The 22,950-nt window shown below is 40.2% G+C and overlaps 1 protein-coding gene across 3 annotated transcripts in view; it reads right to left on the bottom strand.

The window, feature by feature from the left end:
* The window catches only part of LOC126248668 (GATOR complex protein NPRL2), a 171,391-nt gene extending 157,768 nt beyond the window's left edge, over window positions 1-13,623 (bottom strand). For 2 of the 3 annotated variants that reach the window (XM_049949891.1, XM_049949895.1), the window contains exon 1: window positions 13,408-13,623. In XM_049949891.1, coding sequence (XP_049805848.1) covers window positions 13,408-13,527 — 120 coding nt within the window. In that variant the 5' untranslated portion in view covers window positions 13,528-13,623. The remainder of the gene's footprint in view (window positions 1-13,407) is intronic. The other variant, XM_049949898.1, reaches the window with a different exon arrangement.
* Between the last annotated feature and the right edge of the window lie 9,327 nt (window positions 13,624-22,950).

Below are 22,950 nucleotides of genomic sequence, written 5' to 3'. Positions count from 1 at the left end.
GTAAGTAGTACTAGAGGGGTTTTTGGGCGCACGACAGCAAGGTCTTCAGCGCCCGTTCAGTAACATAGTGAGACAGGCATCAAGGGGAAAAAAAAAAAAAACTCAGAACAGTAATATAAAACGGAACATAAAACACAGGTAACAAGCTTTGAAAAATATGTGCCTACCCACACCGAAGCGTGGGATGAAACAGGGCGTCAGCAGTAAAACATGGACAACACAGGAAGAAAGTGGTAGAGGGAGCTAAAACAATGTAGCAGATGGAAGTGGCTGGCTGACCGCAAGAAAAAAAGCGAGTCAGCCACTCTGCAATACACTAAAACCTCCAACCTAAAAGTTTAGGCCAGAGTCCAGACACATCACAAAACTTAAAAACCCTAGACACACACATCTCATCGTTAGCTAAAACACAAGGCAGATCCCCATCAACTTGGGCTTCTGCCCTTGCATCACGGTATAAAATGCAGTCTGTTAAAATGTGCCGGACAGAGATGTGCACACCACAAGCATCACAAAAGGGAAGATCCTCCTGCCGTAATAAAAAGCTATGTGTGAGAGGACGATGCCCGATCCGAAGACGTGTGAGGGCCACCTCTTCCCGCCTGAGCAACCGGCAGGAGGAACACCACAGCCGAGTGGTTGACTTTACCAACAGCAGTTTATTGGCCGTCACCGCCACCCATTGGTCTTCCCACAACTCCATGCACTTCTTGTGGAGTGCAGAGATGACAGACTGCAACGGGATAGGACACTGGACCACATCCTGCTCTCTGCAGACCTCCTTGGCAGCCCGATCGGCCTGTTCATTGCCCCGTATTCCGACATGACCAGGCACCCAGCAGAAGGATACCTCTTTACCCCGCTGTTGGAGCAAGTACAGTTGGTCATATATCAGCTGGACCATCTCCTCAGTCGGGTACAGGTTCTTCAGTGATGGTGAGGCACTAAGAGAATCGGAGCAGAGAAGAAATCGGTCGCCCCGAACACGATTCATCTGCTCCAGTGCCTTCAGGATCGCGTGGACCTCCGCTGCGAAAATGGTATATTCAGCAGGGAGGCGAATCCGGGTAATATGATCAGGGAACACTACAGAACAGCCAAGGAAATTCTCCTGTTTGGAGCCATCAGTGTAAACGACGGTGAAACCGTGATGCACATCTAAAATGTTAAAAAACAGAGATTGGAATCTAAAATCTGGTGTGCTATCTTTCTTAAAATTAGTCAAATCCAAAATGAGTTTGGGTCTCTGGAGGAGCCAAGGTGGAAATCTGCTCCAACCGCGACGTAAAACACGAAGGCCAGCCATAGACATCGCAGCGAGGCGATCCTGTGCACGAATCCAATAGGGCTGCATCACACGTTGCCGGTTATGAAATAACCGTGCCAGAGGAGGCTGAGCAATGGTATGGTACGCAGGTGTGTATGGTGTGGACAAAGTTTTATACGCCTGGCATACTGTAAGTAGCCGTCGCCGCATATGAAGTGGCGGTTCACCAGCCTCTGCACAGAGGCTTGGTATGGGGCTAGTTCGGAATGCCCCAGTGGCCAACCGAAGCCCTTCATGGTGCACAATGTCCAACATCTTTAAGTAAGGCCTCGCAGACCCATACACCATTCACCCATAATCGAGCCAAGATCGCACAAACATCCTGTAAAACTGGAGCAGACAAGTCCTGTCTTAAATACTGTCTGAATACTTAAAGCCTGAAGTGACCACCGTTTCAGGTCTTTAAGATGAGGTAACCACATAAGCTTCGAGTAAAAAATGAGCCCCAGAAATCTCACCGTGTCTTTAAAAGTAAGAATAGTGTCCCTCATGCTCTACTCAGGAAAGGTTAAAATTGAACGAGAATGGTGAAAAAGAACATATACAGACTTCTCAGTGGAAAACTTAAAACCACTCTTCTGCGCCCAGTCATCCAAACGTCTAAGAGTAAGTTGCAACTGACACGTTGTCATTGCAAGGCTTGAAGTAGAGCAAAACAAAGAGAAATAATCCACAAAAAAGGAGCTCTGGACAGGACTTTTCACTATGGACGTAATGCTATTAATAGCGACGGCAAAGAGAGTCACACTTAAAACGCTACCCTGAGGGACAGCGTTCTCCTGCTCAAAACGATCAGACAGGACGTCACCAATTCAGTATCTAAAATATCGTGGCGAGAGGAAAGACTGAATAAAAAGAGGAAGACAACCACGAAAACCCCATTAGTGAAGCTGCTCCAGGATGAGACGCCTCCAAGTGGTATCGTAGGCCTTCTTGATGTCAAAAAATACACCTAGAAGGTGATGACAGTGCAGGAAAGCTTGTTGTACAGCCATCTCCAGGAGGGCAAGGTTATCGAAGGTGGAACGAAACCACCTGAACCGACACTGAAAGCGACTAAGGAGTTGCCGGGATTCTAACATCCAGACAAGGCGGCGGTTGACCATCCACTCCAAGGTCTTTCCCATGCAACTAGTGAGGGCAATACTATGGTAGGTACTCGGGCTTGTGCAGTCTTTCCCAGGTTTCAAAAAAAGGAATTAAAACTGCCTCACACCACTAGTCAGGAAAGTGACCTGATGTCCAAATGGCATTACAAAGTGTGAGGAGAATTTCTTTCTTGTGCCTTGGGAGGTGTCGCAGCATACTGTAATGGATCCTATCGTGACTAGGGGATGTGTCACGAGCTGCAGACAATGCAGAATCCAGCTCCCACACAGATAACGGGCAGTTGTAAACTTCATGAGAGGTGGACTGGAAGTCCAGACTACACCTCTCAGCAACCGCTCTATGGTGCTGGAAACCCGGATCCTGACTGGTTGTTGCAGTAACTGTGGCAAAATACGCTGCCATAGTCTGGGCAATGTCTCGCAAATCCGTGTGGAGAGTGCCGTTATTCATTACAGCAACCATGGGGCACCTCCCTCCCCTGCCAGAAATGCTTCTGATGGTCTCCCACACAATGGAACTTGTGGTGGAACGATTAATGGTGTTCAGGAACTTTTGCCATGACCTCTTCTTGCTCTCACAAATAATGCGGCGACATCTTGCCCTCGCCACCTGAAAGGCTGCAACATTCTCAGCAGTCGGGCGACACTGGAACCGACGCAGAGCCGCACGCCTGGTCCTGATTGCAGAGCGGCATTCGGCACTCCACCAAGGGACAGGTGACCTCTTCCGGTGGCCTGTGGAATGGATGCTGCACGGCATGGTGGATCGTTTTGGTAATATGATCCACCCACGCCTCAACCTTCGCACAGTGTTCGAACTGGGCCAACTGGCTATAAAGTGTCCAGTCGGCTCCACTGAGCACCCATCGTGGTGGTCTCCTTTCGGGGCCCACACCATCTGGCTGGTGAATCCAGATTGGGAAATGATCACTGCCATGCAAGTCAGGAACCACTTCCCAGTGAGCACTGGCAGCAAGAGCTGGAGAGCAAAGCGAGAGATCAATGGCAGAGAACGACCTAGTCGCTGTGCAGAAATGAGTGCTCTGTCCTCCATTGAGCAAGTAGGCACAGGATGACAGGAGAAGCCTCTCAATTGCTCTACCCCTGGGGCAGGTAATTGCAGAGCCCCAAAGCACATTGTGGGCATTAAAATCACCACAAATAATGAATGGCTGGGGGACCTGTGTAAGAAGGTCGGTGAGGGCCACTTCATCAAGAGCATCATGTGGGGGCAAGTAAAGCGAACATACAGTCAATGGATGATGCACGTGCACGGACACAGCGACGGCCTGTAAAGTTGTTGAAAGCGAGAGAGGCGAGGAGTGGTAGTCCGTCCTGACGAAAATACCCACGCCTCCTCTAGCTCTCTCTCCACGCAGGTCGTCCTTTTTGTGGAGCGTATAGCCGCGTAGCTCAGGGGAGTATGATGGATGGAAATAAGTCTCTTGGAGACACAGACAGAGTGGTCTACACTGAGAGAGTAGACGAAGTTCCTCCACGTAAGTCCTGAACCCTTGCAAGTTCCACTGAAGGATGGGAACCATCTATATGATGGGGGTAGCACCTTTATCCTGTCTCTCCGACGGGGCGGGGAGACTGCAGCAGGTGGAGGGGCAGGCATGGGGCGAGATGATTGCCCCACACATACGTTGAATTCCATCAGCTCTGGGGAAGAGTCAGATGAAGCCTCACATAAAACAACATATGCATGGTCAGACGGTTTACCACGGGATTTGACCCGCTGTTGCTGCTGTATGGGAGCTTTCTGCGGTTTGGTGGGCTTAGGGGGAGCTGATGTGGGAGTGATAATGGCTGTACTGGGCTTCAGAACATCCTCAGCTGTTGGAGGCGCCAGGGGCTGGCCCAGGTTCGCCACTGTACCTTTGTCTGCCATTCGAGTAGGGACTACTGGCTCTGAAACACTGGCTGCGTTGCAAGTGCACTGACAGCTGTAGGTATTAGTGCCAACACTCGCCACCTCTGTCTGTGTTGAGGCATCGACTTTTGGAGTAGGCTTCTGAACCAGTGATGCAAAAGATGTAGCAAATGTGGGAGGTTGCATCGACTTATAGATCTTCTTGGCCTCACCATAGGGGATACGCTTGGTTGTTTTTATTTCCTGGTCTTTGCGTTCCTCTAAAACTATTCGGCAGTTCCTACTCCAAACAGGGTGGTTCCCAGAGCAGTTGATACATTTGGCTGGAGACGAGCAACCAACTTCTTCATGAGCAGCCTTACCACAGTTGCCACAAGTCGCTTCGCCTTTACATCCTAAGGTGGGATGCCCAAAACGCTGGCATTTAAAACAGCGCATTGGGGTTGGGAAATAAGGCCGCACAGTAAGGCGAAGGAAGCCAGCTTTAACACGTTCAGGAAGTTTCGTGCTATTGAAGGTCAGAATAAAGGAGTCGGATTTGACAAGATTGCCATCAACCCTCTTCATGATATGTTGGACATCAACGATACCTTCCGGAGCCCACTCACGCAGTTCTTCCTTGGGAATGTCAACTAGATCCCAGCATGTCACAACACCTTTGCTGCAGTTCAAGGTGCTGTGCAGTTCAATGTCTATGGCATACTCTCCAGGGCATTTAGCCGATTGGATGTTAGTTGCTTGCTGGGAAGTGGAAGTTTCCACTAGTAAGGTCCCATTACGTAAGCGCTTCACCGATTTTAAGGAGCCACAGATTCCCTCCAAACCCTTTTGTAAATAGAAGGGCGAAACCTTCTCGAAACTACCCTCCTTCCGTTTCACAATGAGAAACACATTCAGATTACCAGAATGCATTCTGTTACGTAAGACTGGACTTGTCAAAGAAGTGCCGGAGTAAGGGGACTGACTGCACGAGCCCTCTTAAGAGACTGGGTGTTAGAACCTTCCAGCGGCCCACCCTTTCCACAGGGAGGAAGAAAAGTGGATTTCGAAGGATCCATCTCGGTCCCACAAGCAGCTAGGGAACTAGAAGTCCACCTAGACAGTGCCCCGCGTGCCTAGGTAAGCCTTATACAACTGAGGTGCGGCAGGTTCCCCAGAGGTTGCCCGCTAACGACTGTTCCACTTCAACAGCCATGCATCTCATCAGCGCGCAGCACACCTTGAGACTGAGGGGTTGTTTATAGAGGTTTATGCCATCCTCGCGATCCGGGCAGTCAAACCAAGATCCCCATTCACTGAGACACACAAAATTCCACCGCCGCGCTGCACAGTGGTCGCTGAAGTATGCCCAGAGCTTACGGTGACAGGGGACTGGCGGCACTTACCAGTCCCCAGCTCAGGAACCCTGGGGTCGCCAAGCCCGTACCCAGCACCTGAATGCCGAGCCCCTGGGGGCACCCAGTTGCTGTAGTAAGGTCAAGCACTGAAAGTTTCCTTAAAATATTTTTCATTGGTATCCAAACTTTGTCACAAGTAGATTTCCTGAATGATGTTCTTGGGCCAGCAGGGTGGTACAAACATACAAAAACATCATTGTTTTCCAAACTCATTCTTTCAACCTCTGCAAGCCACCACTGTCCATCATAAACACATGCCACTATGTCATTCAACGTTAAAGACATAGATGTAATTTTACTGACACAACAGTCCTCATAAATTTCGGTTTCTGATGATACATAGCATCGGACTAAGTTTTCTGCAATGCCAAGGAATTTGTGGAAATGCCTTGTTCCTTTTATTGCTATACATTTTTCAAATCTGGTTTGAAGTGTTGTTTTCATATGTAGAACCACTTCTTTCTTGGTCAGAAAATAGGTAATGCCTTTAATACTATCCTTGCAAAAGACATACATGCCCTGTACTGTGAGAATTTGGTCTGTGGTTGGTCCTTGTAGGCTGGCTTTACTTCACGTTTTGTTGTACCTCCTACTCCATCACATGCATTTTTACCACGGTAGGATGCAAAAAAGTGCCATTCAGCCTCCAACCCAAAGTCTACTTTGTGGTTGCACAGATTTGAAAAATTATTTTTGTTCTTATGCTCACTACCACTTCTATCTGAAAAGGTGTATCAGCTTCTCAACCTTGGGAAAATTTTATTTTCTGTACTTCATTACATACTTTTGAAACACATGTACAGCCAAAGTGTTGCGCTCCAAGTAGTCGCTTAGAATGCAAATTGAAGAACTGCAAACTTCATCTTTCTCACTTTTAAAGTAGAGAATGGATGCACTGTTGCCTGGTCATTGACCCAGTGGTACCCTTGTATTGCATCCTGAATCACAAATGTAAAATTTTCTGCAAAATCAGCTAGTGCTATGCATTCAGTTTCATGAATTGTGCTTTTTTGTCATTCAAACACTTACTTTGGGTTTTAGAAACACAGTGGTGACTTTTGGGTTTTTGTTAAGTTATCAATTAAAGATTCCAAGTACTCTTCCTGAGATTTAACCACTGTTATCATTTCTGCCCTGTCAGTTGTGACCCACTGTTTGAAGGTAATACTGTCTGGCATTTCCGCATCATATTCGTGAAACAATTCAATAACAGTTTCCTTACCAGGGCATTTATTACACAAACTCATCATGCAGTCACAACTGTTAGTGTCACAGACCATTAAATGTAGTAACTCTTCGTAGTTAAGATCACTGAGTTTTGCACCCACAATCATCAGTTCGACATTTTGATGATATAAACAAACACATACAGAGTGTGTCCCTGAGGATCCAACCAAAATACACCACTTAGGGCAGAGGTCACAAAATTTTGACCTTCCAATTTTGCACTCAGGATGAGAATTTCTGAAAGCTACATAAAGTTCATTTAAATTTCACAGCACTATTCATTTTTGCTTTGATAATTTAACTCCTTTTATAACAACTCTTTGCAACCAGGGCACATTCTACTCTTTTCATCATCTTCAAAAAACTGCTGGATCTTTTTAATTGTTTCTTCACTTGTACATACCCCTTTCTTCTTTCCTAAAACTGGAAGAATGCCTTGCTCTTTCACTAATTTTCAGGTTAGTTTAACCAAACAATGAGAAACACTGAATTCATGAAGTATTTTTTCTCTTGACCATGGGTCAGGGAGCAAACTTAAAATTTTAACTTTTTTCTCTTTAGATGTCACTGAACATTTAATTTTTAATTTCTCTACTAAAATCAAATATTCAGTGTCAGATGATGCTGGTGGTAGGATTTCTTCTTCTTTAGAAATAATGTTGGTATCTGTATTATTAAAGCACGATTCCAAGTCTTTTCTAATTTTGTCTGAAATTTGTTTTACTTTATTTTCAATAGCTGCTTTCCTTTTTCTGCTACTTAATTTTATTATTTTTTAAGCAGGAGATACGTCTAACTTACGGTAGAAAAAGCAAAATGTAATATGCTAACAGCTTCACAACAAATATTTTTTAGTAACAATTTGGACACAGGGAATTTCCAGGAACCACATTATGTTTCACTTAGGAAGCTGTTTCACTCTCACATAACAAGGACAAATGTTCAAATCTTATTTCCCTCAAACCTTTAGTAATAGGCTTTTTATGAACTTTAAGTGGATGACAGCACTTTCTGCCAAAAAGGTGGTCATATTTCAGAGTATATTTCTTCTTCTGATACTCACATACTGATGTTACGGAAGAACTTACTCGAAATTTAAACAAAGTTTGTCTAACTTCATCACAGTCATTGACATTTTTCAAGTTTTTTGAAAGTGAACCGTAAACTGTTTTGTGACATACGTCACTTGCTATCTGTCCAACAGAGCACTGTTCATCCATGTTATTGCATTCCAGTTAATCTCTCAAAATTAATTACAAATTACACACAGAACAAAGCACATAACACATTCTACACTCTTGATGAAGTATGTAAATCCACTCTAACAGAGGTTTCACAACAGACTGACTACAACAATGCTACAACCAGCAATAATGTACTTCTGCAATGCCACACCCAACAATAATGTACTTCTTTATTGACAATAAACCTAAACGTAAATGGGAATTTTTATTACCATAGAACTAAAGTGAAAACTCCTATTGTTTAATATTGTATTATTAAAAATAAATAAACTAAATGAATATTTGGTGATAGTGTTAACTAAATATATGTCACAATTAAACTTTACTACAATGAAACAATAAACCATTTAAATAGGCAACAGCAGTAAGATCAGTTTTAGAGTAATGTGAATTATCTCCTCATTTTCAAAAATTCATATCTTTGTTCACAGTCAGATATCAATGTTGAAATTTTTACAATACATTGCTATCATATAGGTGTACAAACTGTGCAAAAATCATATTTTTATATTCAGTCCCACCTGAGATAACTAACCCCAAACTTTACAAAAAATGAAAATTTTCAAAAATTCATAAAAAATTAAGGAAACCTTTGTAAGTGTTCTTACTCTATATGAGACTAGTAGTGTGTGATATCTAACTATAGGAAAAAAAACAGACTCTCACAAATCACTCCTTGTTTGTTATTTTTGGGCCTAAAAAGTGGATTTTTGAAAATTACGATACTAAACTTTGGAGGTCATTTTGACTGGTTATTTTTGAATTAAGGTTGTTTTGTGTAATAGACAATGTTGTAGAGGACACTTTTCTAAAAACAATCATGTCAATTGCAATGTTGTAACTTAACCCAGTGCAGAGATATTCATATTTTTGCTAACGTCTCTAAACTGAAACACCGTCGCGCGCTTACAAACGAAAATGGCGGCCATCCAGTAAAGGTGCAAGATAAATTATTTTAAAAAACTGTTTTGAACTTCTCAAACATAGGGAAATCACACAAAAAATTAAAATATTTAAAAATGGTCAAGCAACCATCACTGGACCACTTCATATGGATTGAATCCTGTGGAACATAAATACATATATTACGTGCCAAGAAGTAGAAATTTTACCCATACAAGTGCCAAGAAAAATGTTTTCCGGGTGTTGGAAATATTGCTTTCATTTTAATGAGATTTTATATTTTGTATGTTGGTAAATGTTTAGAACCATGAAGGAAATAGGGCTGGGCAAAGCTAGCTGAAAAGATTTATTCTCACTGAAGACAGGTAGGAATCACTGCCTCTCCCACATCCCAAAATACACAGATGCATGACTTGCACTACAGAAGCTGGTCACAAAATGATGTCAGAACCATGAATGTAAAAAATGTCACAACACTGTCTGCCAATCCTTTTACAAATATGATCTGCCAAGTTTGCTTCTCTGTGAGCCAATGCATTTCTTCTAGTAATTCTGACAGTTTGTGAAAGATATCAACGCCATAAAATTGAAGTACCTTTGCTGCTTAGTGATGGTTTCAAAATTTCAGTGCTTTCTATTTTGTTATTTTTGTGGTTAATAAATAAATATACATTTTCATCCAGTTTCATATGTTCCCCTTCTCCACTTTCCCATGAAGGTTACTGAGTATGTGATCAGTTGTAGGCAGTCATTGTTTGGACAAAACTAAAATTTATAAATTTTGAGGTATAATGAGGAACTAGTGCATCTGATGTATAAGTGACAGGAAGCACAGTCATATTCCACTGTTCAGGTGGTTTTCATGGTATATCACCTTCTGAATGATAACAAAGAAATACAGTAGGCTACCAATTGCTCACTATTTTACTAACTTCTCTTTTGCTGTGTATAAATGACCACCCACCTTATGCCGAAAAACAAATAATTTTATTTTCTGAGGATGCTAGCATCATGATCAGTGCCAGTTGGGATGTACCAATAGAAGGAATGGTGTATGAAATTTTCCCCTAAATCAGTGTGCTGCACATTAGTCAACTTAAAAAATTATGCTGTTTGGGGCTGGATATTACAACAACAACACAGCATGGCAGAAAGAAAATATGTTAAAAAGTATTGTTTCTGCATGTTGATAAGAACTTTCATTGGAAATAACATATTACAGAGCTCAAACTTCATCAATATTTGTTAGGTGTGTGGCTGCTGATCACATAAACTTGGAAAACATTTTAAAACTGTAATCCATGGCACATCTATAACTACATAACAGGATGTCTCTCTTAAGACTTGTCAGATGCATCTTCTTTGGTGTTTCAGCAGATATCTGCAATTTTGTTTTTGCATTGTTGGAGTCACCTCAATCAAATAGCGCTTTTCATGTGACAACCCGTGTCAACAGAAAGTGTTGGTTCATTTCCTGTTGCAAATAAAATGATTTTTAAAGTAGAATTTTACATGCCCATTAGATAGAGTGCTCCTAAATTAGTTTAGCCAAATATTTGTATTATTGATATGTATTAACTCAGACTTTGCAATTCTGGTAATACTAATATTTGATAGCTATTAAATAGTGTAATTGTAAAAGTAGTTATTTGTCTGCTGTAGTTTACATTAGCCTTTGGTCCCCAATTTACCATTCTACTCACGGATGATCCACAAAGGAACAACTGCCGTACTCTCTTCCATACCAGTGAGCGGTTTCCACAACATCTACACCAGGAAGCAGCAAGTTTGTAGGATTTTCTGTAAAGACTGTTCTTGTATCTCCAGCAGCACACCTTAACATGCTACAACATCTTTCTTGAATAGTATCCAACAGTCCAAAACAACCTAATCTCAAGTGGCATGACTCTTTATCACAAATTACATGGCTTTTCTGTGGACTTCATCATTTCTTCAGTCTCTAAACTCTGTCTGAACAGCCTCACAAGGCCCAATGGTAACGACAGACTGCAGTGTTGTCCTCCATCGATAGGCACCACTGGATGCAGGTATGGAGGGGTATGTAGTTAGCACACCACTCTTCTGACCATTATCAGTTTTTGTCACCAGATGTGCTACTTCTCAGTCAAGTAGCTCCTCAATTGGCCTCACAATGGGTGAGTGCATCCCACTTGCCAACTGCTCTAGGCAGACCCAGACGGTCACCCATCCAAGTGTTAGCCAAGTCTGACAGCTCTTAGCTTCGGTGACCTAACAGGAACCTGTGGCACCATTATCGCAAGGCCACTGGCACAATTTCTTCAATCAGTCTGACAAAATATGAAACCCAGATAAGACTATTGGTGCTTGAGGATGAGCAATGTGCCGGCTACTTCCTTTGTAAAATCTGGACCATTCTCGAGTCCTTGTAATGAACTGAAGGCCAGTGTTCCAAAATTCTTGAGAATGACAATGGTTTTTCATAATAGATTTATATTTATATCCCATAAGCATAGGAAGAAATAAACAAGGAAAAAAACACACTGATCACAATGAAAAATATTAAGAGATCTGGTTGAAACTATTCCAATTAGGATGAAAGTTATATGTGCTAGTCCTTTGGATCCTTCACATGTCTGGATGCATAATAAGCTTTAAGTACATAAATGCACCAAAATATTCCCCACACATTTGTTTGCTATGTCATACACCTTTTCTGGATTTATGATTATGTTCATAGCTGTTCAGTTCTCAGCTGCACATTTTTTTCACTTTACTGGTTTCCACAGATTAATCTGCCACCTTTAATAGTTTGATACAAGCTTAAATAATAGGCAAGTCAATGTCAAATAAGGACTGGATGATAAAGGCGTCCATCAAAGAAATTATGCATAATATCTTTTATTTTTGTTCTCTGGATTAACTGAGCAGTTCTAGTTTCTTATAAAAAAGTAACCACCACTCTAATTCTGCAAGTTACAATTAGTTAGGAGCCTCTCTCCACAGCCCTAACAAGCACTAAGACCACATGATTAGAAAGCTACAGATTTAGAGTATTCACTGACTACTCCATACAGAATTGGACACGCATATATGGTAAAAGCATTTGCTTGTTTGAAACATGTATTCAATAGAACAGCAACAAAGTTTCATTGTCATCAACTAAAGTACTATTTTCCAAGCACAAGCATACAGAACCACGTGAAACATCAAATTTGCATTTCTACACAATAAAGACAATGAGACTACTCACTACTTCTATATGTGTACGCATTACTTCATGCTCATAATTTGAGAACAACTGGTGATACATAATCCAGGAATGGTACATATCACACAGTTAATCATCAACACAATTGCATTTATATCACCACTGATAGCAAATGAACTTAAAACCATACACAGCCTAATTACCATTTACACAACCACTCTCGGAACAAAATCATAATCACACGTGGCTAATACTTTGAAAGTGTATGGCTTAGGCCTTAATGAACTAGTAAATAGGCGTCCCATACTACATTGACACCTGACTAATCATAGTAAAAGGGAACTGTGTGACAACCACATTTTTCTGATCCACAATTGATTAAAATACGGATGTAAAACCCGCATTTAATAGTTCCCTGGAAACTTGCAATTAGGGCAAAACCCTTAGTCATTAAACACATAAACACTACTTTCTTTACTGACAAGTTAACAACAGACAGCACAAGAACAAATATTTTGCAGTTCAGTTCACTAGTGTCTTAGCTTCTTCAAGTCAGTATAATGGTATTTTTAAACATGTCACTGAACACAAAATAAAAGCTCCCGTTGTTCTGTATGAGTTATCACGGCGATGTTAATTTGATGGAAAAAATTAAAATCGTTTTCACGATGATGCACACAAAAGTTTTCCATTACTAATATTTAGCGATCTTCATACCAACGATGTTCCCTGGTTGAGAATGATTTTCATACGAAATGTTTTTCCAATGGACCAAATGCTTTAGCTTGAGCAGATGATCATCTTGCATAGGACTGCCCTTAAGCTACACAGGAAAACCAAGAAAATAAACTGGTTGTAACATGAGCACCGCATACAGGGCTGTTTATCGGCCATGAATATAAGAAAGTTTTATCACCAACAAATTACAATTACATCCAGCGGTAATGAGGCTTGCAATTATGATTGACATCTGATGTTTTTATCTACAACAATTTACCACTGTATTTCGTAAGTGGTGTCGGTTGTCAGATTCGATTTTGTCAAACAAATGACACAATAAATCTTACAGTACCATAATCACCTTGCATTATAAAGTAACAAACGCATGCTGAATCATACAACTAATCAACAAACCTGACATGTTATTTTTGGCCCAGCAGTAGGATGAAATTCACTGAAGAAAATACATCTTACAGGACCTTCACGCCCGCAACCTTCGAAATATCTTTCATCGCCGCCATTGACTGCACCCATATCTTTTCTCCGTCTTCTGCAACAATACCTGCCGAACACCTGTCACTTTAGTCTCACATAGCTTACACATAAACACACACCGGCAACTACACAATCAACATATCTCAGATGTTACTAAACCAATGCAATGATACACGACACGTAACACTGAGACACATATCGATCGATTCGATAGTTATCGAAAATGTTGTCTACTGCCAAGAAAAGTGGTGATTGATAATACCTTAGAAGTTCAATTAGTATCTCAGACTCTAATGATTTTTTTTGAATACCTGAACAGCTCATTTTTCTCCAATAAAAAGAAATTAAGATAAAGACAATGAAACAGTGGATACTTACATCCACTACCACAGCCGAAGCCGACAAGATAAAATTCCTTTACTGGAATCAGAGGGACACAAGTTTTTCGTTAGAGTAGGGTTACAGGCAGAGAGCATTGACAGAAATTAGAGCAGCCCAGACCATAATACGTGTAACAGGCTCCGAAAAATAATACTAATTTGTTTCATCAGAACATTGGATAGATGAGCTTATTATACTTGAGAAGATGTGGAAAACTGAGAAGTGATAGATGATCTATGCCTCTCTGAAGACCGTGTAATCACAGAAATGGAAATTTTAAATATCATGTATTATAGACTGGCTTTGTTTCTGTGTAGAGCTAATATAGGAAGAGGAGGAGATGCAACATATATTAAAGTTTGACACAAACTCAAAAATATTGAAACAAATATTTTTGTGTTGCACAGGACCTAGAAGCATGTTGTTGTGAGTAGTCACTCCAGAAAACTTCTCTGATAATTGTAACAGTTTGCAGATCACCTCTAGAAAACTTTCGGCTATTTATGATAAATCTATGTCTATTAGTGAGCTAACTGTTTAAAAGAGGAAATAGTTAGTAGTTTGTGAAAATTTCTTACAAGATGCGGACAGGAAAAATGAACTAAAATTATTATTTGTGTGTTTCACTCTTATTTTGGTAGCCAGTTTTCAGACTCATGTGCAGCAAAATAGAAAGACACTATTCATAATATTTTTGTAAACAGTGTCCAAGCTGAGACAATTAATGTATACCCAATCTGATCATGACACAAATTAATAGATACAAACAGCATTCCTCCTTGCAACCCTGATGCAGGTTAATACAAAGCACTAAGGCTTATTAATGACAGTAGGATACAGTGTTTCCAGAGTAAGTTAAAAGGGGTAGTATGGACAGAGATATATGTAGAAAGAGATGGTAACATCAAATTCAGTTTATTCCATACTACATTTGTGCCTATATTTGAAAATTGCTCTCCTAAAAACAAAACAATAAACAAAATAAGAACACGTAAGCCATGGATAACAAAGAAAATTAAAGTCTCATATAAGAGGAAGAGGGAAATTTATACAAACGCCAGAGAAGTCAAGATCTGACATTAGGGCCTACTTGCATTCTAGAAAAAATACTGTAGTATTTTAAGGAAAGTCAGTGTGCAGAAGTATACATATCCTGACAGACATAAATAATGCTGATAGTAATATTAAAACAATATGAGACACTGTCAAATGAAAAAAAGGACTGCCAGTGAGTGTACAAAATTCCATAACAATTATACTAAATAACAATTCACAAGTTGCAAGTACATTTGACAATTACTTTCTTAACATAACAGCAAATATAGGATTGAATGGTTCAGTTGAAGAAGTAAGAGAATGTATTAAATATGTGATTTCACAAAATTATAAGCAACTAGAAGTAGCACCAACATCCTTCACTGAAATTAAAACAATTACAAAAAGCAAAAGCTCATGTACAATTGATGGAATTTCAAGTAGAATTCTGAAAACTTGTCCCTCTTAATAAGTAGTGGGTTATACAGAAAATACCTCTGCTAAATTACTGAACACTATTTGTGTATTTACTTTAGCAGTTCCTGGGTATATATAAATCATGTTTCTGTGATGTGATAATTATTAATTATAGTCAGGGTATATGTGAAGAATAAGATGCCAAGGTTTACAATAAGCCTCCATTATGTTTTTTATAGTCTTGGAGTGGAAATGTAGTTACTACAAAACTGGAAGCTACTGTTATAGTATCTCACAATAAATGGTTGCGAAACTGTTTCATACATAATTCTGGGTTGTGCAATCACCTCTAGCGCTTGTATGTAATCTGGGAGGGGAAGGGGAAGTAACCAGAGGCCTGGCATCTTCGCTATGTTCTTCCTTCTTTTCTTGTCATTTGAGCTTAGAACTGTCAGTTTTGCTTTCAGAATAAAAAATGTTAAAGAATTAGCAGAGTTACTGATGGTACTGCTTCAAAAATACCTTGCAAAAACCAGAGAAGGGAGAAATAACTGTAGTGGTTAAAAAGGATCATAAAGCTCAGAAATTAGACAAGAAAATAGAAATTAATACAAATGATTTAAGAATAAAAATATATTAATCCATGTACTTTTCAAAAAATGTTCAAATGTGTGTGAAATCTTATGAGACTTAACTGCTAAGGTCATCAGTCCCTAAGCTTACACACAACTTAACCTAAATTATCCTAAGGACAAACACACACACCCATGCCCGAGGCCATCCACTTTTGTTTCTTTTCTTTTCTTTTAATTACAGCAGAGAACTGAAATAAGTAAAAAATGTCTCTTGTGAATGTTGTCCAGTGTCATATACATCCTTTTAATAATCATGCTTCCTGTCCCCTTTGCGAATACCAATAAAGTCTCCAACGGACAGGCAGAAATCACCAGAGGCAAAATATTTGAAAGTCTGTAGTATCTGGTTCATTGGTAGAACAGAGCCATTTCTGAAAGGATCGAGAGAATGACATGAAACAATTCAAGATAAGTTTAAAAAAGTAATGTGTAGCCACTCCTTCCACTGTCATGATTATGTAGATCCAATGACTAAAGATCCCTGTTAACTGAATGAAAAGTAGCCTACCTATGTTCTTGTCACAGAGAGATAAATATGTATGTGGTTATGGGGATAACATAATAACTGAGAAATACAACAGCTATCTGCTATAGCTTTCTTTTTTAAAAAAAACTCCTTCCTATTAATTTCACTGTGTTAAACTTAGCTTGAGTAAACACAAATAATTTGCATGTTTAAGGGAATAATGCTGCGTGATGGACTATTTTGTTACTCTGAAGGATTCACTAAAAGATGGAAAGTTACTGTCCCATGGGTTATAAAAATGAACAATATTTTTTGCTATAGATTTGTCTGAGTGAACAAGAAACATTACTGTGCTATCAAACTTTTTGTTACATTAAACCAACATAATAAGCCATCAATTTCAGGAAAGTGGTACTTCACACGAGTGCAATATATTTTAATGTTATGTTCAACTAGCTGCAGTTTGACATAAAGGAGAACACTGAAAAAACTTGATATTCAAAGAAATTTAAAAACGTGGCATTCCAGGGTCTCCTTCCACAGGCTACAACTATGTGTATAACTAGATTCCTGATCTGTTATTACAGCATACAAAAACAGCTATTATTTTATGATAAATATGGGTGAGATTATGTGGATAATACTGGTAACAGAGAAACAACAGCTACAGTCTGTAGCTGGGGAAGCATTACTTTAAAAAGAAAATCTTACTGTTCTTTTAATCTCACTGTGTTAAATTTAGCCTGAGTAGGAAAAAATACTTCACTGGCTTCAGTAAGTAATGGTAGGTGGGAGACAATCTTCTTGCTCATTAATGGACCTGTAATCCTAATATATTCAATAGAAAGTGGAAATATGTTTTGACACTACTGTGATGTTTACAAAAAAGGACATTCCCAATAGAAAACAGAGTGGAAAAGCATTTTCTGCAATTGATGAAATTGGGACACTACTATTTCGTCAAAACGTTTTGCAACACGAAAAATCGATGTTTCATCAAAAACAGGAAAATCTGTTAATGCAAATTGTACATATAATTGGTGTGGTTCTTCGATTTGGTTAAGTATATTATACCACTGTCTGTTAAATAAAACGAAACAGTCCTTTTTGCTCCTGAAGCAGTTGTAACACATGCCAGATGAAGAAGGCTGTTTTTGTATGAATCGTCAGTTTAATGTGCCTGATTTACATAAATAACACGTTGGAATTTACGAGGTACTGAAACCGAATGCGTATTACTACAAATAAACAGTATTACTTAAGAAAAGACGGAAATAGTCTCACTTGTCCGTCATATGCTCCAGTTTCTCACGTATAAGACTGAACAGTTCAGCCAAAATCTCGCCATTGTCGACTGCATCTGTCACTATCCCTGCTATCTTGAAACGTTATTCCACAGTTAAGCTCCATAAACGGTTAAAAATCGCCAGTTAAGTCATCTCCAGTTTATTCTACGGTTAGGTGTTATTCCGGGATCGTACAAAGCGTTTCTCGCGCTATTTCGGGAATAGAGCTTAACCAACCACTTACCGGAGATTGTACAACTGGCTCTAAAATATGTGATTATTTAACTACTTCATAAGAAATGTGACAAGGCAGACATCAACAATTGTCGTCTACTTTCCTTACTGCCATCTTTTTCCAAAACAATTATCGTCTAATTTCCTTACGCACATCTTTTTTCCAAAACAGCCGAAAAAGTAGTATACTCAAGAGTAGTCTCACACTAAAGTGGAAACAATGTACTTAACATATCACAGTTGGGATTCTAGAAGAGTTGCTCGACTGGGAAAGCTAGTTATACATTCACACTGTTTTCAAGATGGCGTCGTTTGTAAATTGCGATTTCGGAAGCTCAGTAAAAACGACGAAAGTGACGAGAAAAAGTGTCGTTGCTGCAAAAAGCTTGTCACCTACAGCGACAATACATGTATTACATGTTATATTACATCAAAAGTGATGGAAAAATGCAAGTCAAAATATAAAGACTGTTACCTTGGGAGCTAGGCCAGTACATCTGACTATTAACAATCGTGAGAAACACAAGAAAACTTTCACTCTTGTAAAAAAAAAATGTGCGAAGAAGATTGTTATGTGATTTAAATGCAAGGTAACATGCCATAGTAGGTGCATGAGTGTTGACCCAAAGCAAAAATTCTGGGTATGTGCGACATGTGACTATGACTTAGGCCAAAAACTAACAAATACAGATTGCATTTGTGAGTTCGGCGCGATGTTAATAAACGTGCTCATTAACTTAAAACATAAGCTTCAAGCAGACTTTCATATAAGTAAAAGAAGAAAGGAAAGTGAGACAGAATGGTACATGCAACAAACAAAGTAAGAAAGTGGATAGTCCATCACTTAAAAATATAGCTTTGGAAGCTGATCTTTGTAAAAAATATTATAAAACTGTGAAATCTGGAATAAGGTGTGAGCAGCGCAACAGAATATTTCGTTTTAGTTGTGGGCAAGTGGATCCCTCAATGAAGAATTACGAGTACTTTGGTATCAAATGGAAATGTGGCGATTTGAAGTACAAAAAGTGGAGGAAAGCAACTCTTAAAAAGAGTATGCAAGATGTGCAAATATTAAAAGTAGCGAGTATAACGAAGTAAAGTTTGTGCAAGAAAACTCCTGTGAAGTCCTGCAAGAATAGACTGAGAAAGAACAATGAGCAATCAATATCACTTGGAAAAACTTTACATTCTTGCAGATAACCGTGGCCGGGGAGTCGCCTCGCTTGTTAACGAAACATCAGTTGCGAAATCAACAAGTTTTGTTAAGCCTGGTGCCTGCCTATCAGAGATAATTAAGAACTGTTGGGTGTAAGGTCCGCCAGTTATGCAAGAATGTTCACACTGAAGAAATTATCAAGTTAACTTCAAACGACTTTGTAGCACTGTTTGGCGGTTCTAACGATGTATACAAGAATGAAACCTTGGTAGCTTGCTGGGAATTAGACAAGCACCTTGCTCATATCTCACACAAATGTGATCTTTGTAATTGTACCGTACCACCACGATTTACTGCCTTGGTCTTACGTAAATGAAGAGATTACTGCTGCCAAGAAACGTTTTTCAAATATATGCAAACAATTCAGAAATGTTTGCGTTCTTGATATTTATGCCGGCCGCTGTGGTCTCGCGGTTCTAGGTGCTCAGTCTGGAACCGCGCAACTGCTACGGTCGCAGGTTCGAATCCTGCCTCGGGCATGGGTGTGTGTGATGTCCTTAGGTTAGTTAGGTTTAAGTAGTTCTAAGTTCTAGGGGACTAATGACCACAGCTGTTAAGTCCAATAGTGCTCAGAGCCATTTGAACCATTTGATATTTATGAAGTGGGTCAAAGATTTGACACTTCACATGGGCTCCATCTGAACAACTTAGGTAATCAACTTGTGACACAAAAATTACTGGAAGGAATCATTAGGGTCCAACAAATTTCTGAAGCACTGAAAGCAGTACCAGTATCAGAACTAAAATCTAACAGCAGCAACGACACTAGAAGCAGCTTCAGCACCAACACCATCACCACCACCACCAACAGAAGCAACAGCAGTGAAAACAACAACAATGTAAACAAAAGAATCAACACAAAAATTAGAATCATAATCAGTATTCTACTATGTAACAAAGAGGAAAGGATGTGCAACAATAATGGGGTAGGCATAAATTCAAATTTTGATGTAAGTTGTAACAAAACTAGTGTAAACAAAAGTTACTGAATATCCTAAGGCAGCACAATTTCTGTTAGCTTAATTCAAAATCCACTAGTCTAGTGTCTTAAATAATGATCTTGTTCCAAAGAGAAAAACATTTAACTAGAAAAGGGAACCCATGGTACACCCAAGAATGTGATAATCTAAACTACTGCTGTTAAAAAGATCTAAGCCAAGTCAATTTTTCTGATGAAATTAAGTATTTGCAAAAAATTATCAAGCAACTGTACAAGAAAGTGTAATTGTTTTGCTATACAAAGATCCAACACTATTTTTAAAAAACAGTAAAAACCAATGCAAAGCAGCCTGGTAAGTAATTAATAACATTACAGGTGTAGTCAGAAACTCTGATAACACGGTTCCAGTACCAGCAGATACATTCTTTGTAAGTTGTGCAGAGGAAATCAAAAAGTTAATAAAAAATCAAACGAAACATATATGGATTACATTAAGAACACAAACTTAAATCATTATCAGGCTGAGCCTTCATTAAGCAGCTTCAAGAAGGTAAACCAAGGGGATGTTCTTGAAACAGTCAAAGACTTGATAAATTCATTTAGGTCAGATATTTGTAATATGTCAAACAACCGACTTAAATAAATAATATATTACATTGTAGCTCCATTAACATATTCTACAAACTTCTTACTTACAGATGCTTTGCTCAAATTATCTAAGGTGACTCCAGTTTTTAAGAAGGGAAGCAAATCTAAACCTGCGAACTACAGGTCAATTTCACTAACCCCAGTACTAGCCATAGTATTTCAGAGCACCATGTATAGACAAATGTATGCATGCCTAGAACTGAACAAGACATTAAGTATGTCACAGTTTGGTTACAGACACGAATGATCATGTGCACAAGCTGTAGAACTATTACACTCCTGGAAATTGAAATAAGAACACCGTCAATTCATTGTCCCAGGAAGGGGAAACTTTATTGACACATTCCTGGGGTCAGATACATCACATGATCACACTGACAGAACCACAGGCACGTAGACACAGGCAACAGAGCATGCACAATGTCGGCACTAGTACAGTGTATATCCACCTTTCGCAGCAATGCAGGCTGCTATTCTCCCATGGAGACGATCGTAGAGATGCTGGATGTAGTCCTGTGGAACGGCTTGCCATGCCATTTCCACCTGGCGCCTCAGTTGGACCAGCGTTCGTGCTGGACGTGCAGACCGCGTGAGACGACGCTTCATCCAGTCCCAAACATGCTCAATGGGGGACAGATCCGGAGATCTTGCTGGCCAGGGTAGTTGACTTACACCTTCTAGAGCACGTTGGGTGGCACGGGATACATGCGGACGTGCATTGTCCTGTTGGAACAGCAAGTTCCCTTGCCGGTCTAGGAATGGTAGAACGATGGGTTCGATGACGGTTTGGATGTACCGTGCACTATTCAGTGTCCCCTCGACGATCACCAGTGTTGTACGGCCAGTGTAGGAGATCGCTCCCCACACCATGATGCCGGGTGTTGGCCCTGTGTGCCTCGGTCGTATGCAGTGCTGATTGTGGCGCTCACCTGCACGGCGCCAAACACGCATACGACCATCATTGGCACCAAGGCAGAAGCGACTCTCATCGCTGAAGACGACACGTCTCCATTCGTCCCTCCATTCACGCCTGTCGCGACACCACTGGATGCGGGCTGCACGATGTTGGGGCGTGAGCGGAAGACGGCCTAACGGTGTGCGGGACCGTAGCCCAGCTTCATGGAGACGGTTGCGAATGGTCCTCGCCGATACCCCAGGAGCAACAGTGTCCCTAATTTGCTGGGAAGTGGATACGCCCTCGCTCAAAGTCCGTCAACTGCACATACGGTTCACGTCCACGCTGTCGCGGCATGCTATCAGTGTTAAAGACTGCGATGGAGCTCCGTATGCCACGGCAAACTGGCTGACACTGACGGCGGCGGTGCACAAATGCTGCGCAGCTAGCGCCATTCGACGGCCAACACCGCGGTTCCTGGTGTGTCCGCTGTGCCGTGCGTGTGATCATTGCTTGTACAGCCCTCTCGCAGTGTCCGGAGCAAGTATGGTGGGTCTGACACACCGGTGTCAATGTGTTCTTTTTTCCATTTCCAGGAGTGTATTTAGAGACATTTTATCATCCTTTGAGGAGCATACTCATACACAGCTCTGTGATCTGAGTAAGGCCTCTGATTGTGTTGATCACCATGTTCTCCTCTCCAAACTAGAGTACTGTAGAATTTGTGGCAATAGTCTAAAACTAATGAAATCATATCTCAGTAAAACAAAGCAGGTGGTGAGTTCAGACAGTCAGTTATCAAACACACTTGGAAGTTTAACATGGAATGTCACAGAACCTCTTCTATATCTGGCACAGACAGATGACTTACCAGATAATACAAATGTAATGACATATATGCACACAGGTGATACTACTTTTCTGTTTGTAAACTATGTATCTGAATAATTAATTTGGTGAAGGAAAGTGCATCATACTGCTTCAGTGCAAATAGTTTACTGTTAAATGTAAATAAGACACAGAATATATGGTTCAGTCTATCAAAGTCTGCCATAATAGAAAAACAAAATGTAAAATTATTAGGCTTTTATCTTGACAACAAACTGATATGGAGCACCCATGCAGAACAACTAACAGTTAGGTTATTAAGAATACTATACTGGCTGACGAGACTCATGTCACGTGTCACCTGTGGATATGCAAGGAAAGCATACATTGTCTGTTTTCAATCTATTTTGTGATACAGATTAATATTCTGGGTAAACAGCAAAAAAAAAAAAAAAAAAAAAAATTCCTTTAATTCAGAAGA

Source organism: Schistocerca nitens, chromosome 3, assembly GCF_023898315.1.
Source record: "Schistocerca nitens isolate TAMUIC-IGC-003100 chromosome 3, iqSchNite1.1, whole genome shotgun sequence".
Lineage (NCBI taxonomy): Eukaryota > Metazoa > Arthropoda > Insecta > Orthoptera > Acrididae > Schistocerca > Schistocerca nitens.
Note: the sequence above shows the minus strand (reverse complement) of the source record. Positions and strands in the feature narration are given on the sequence as shown.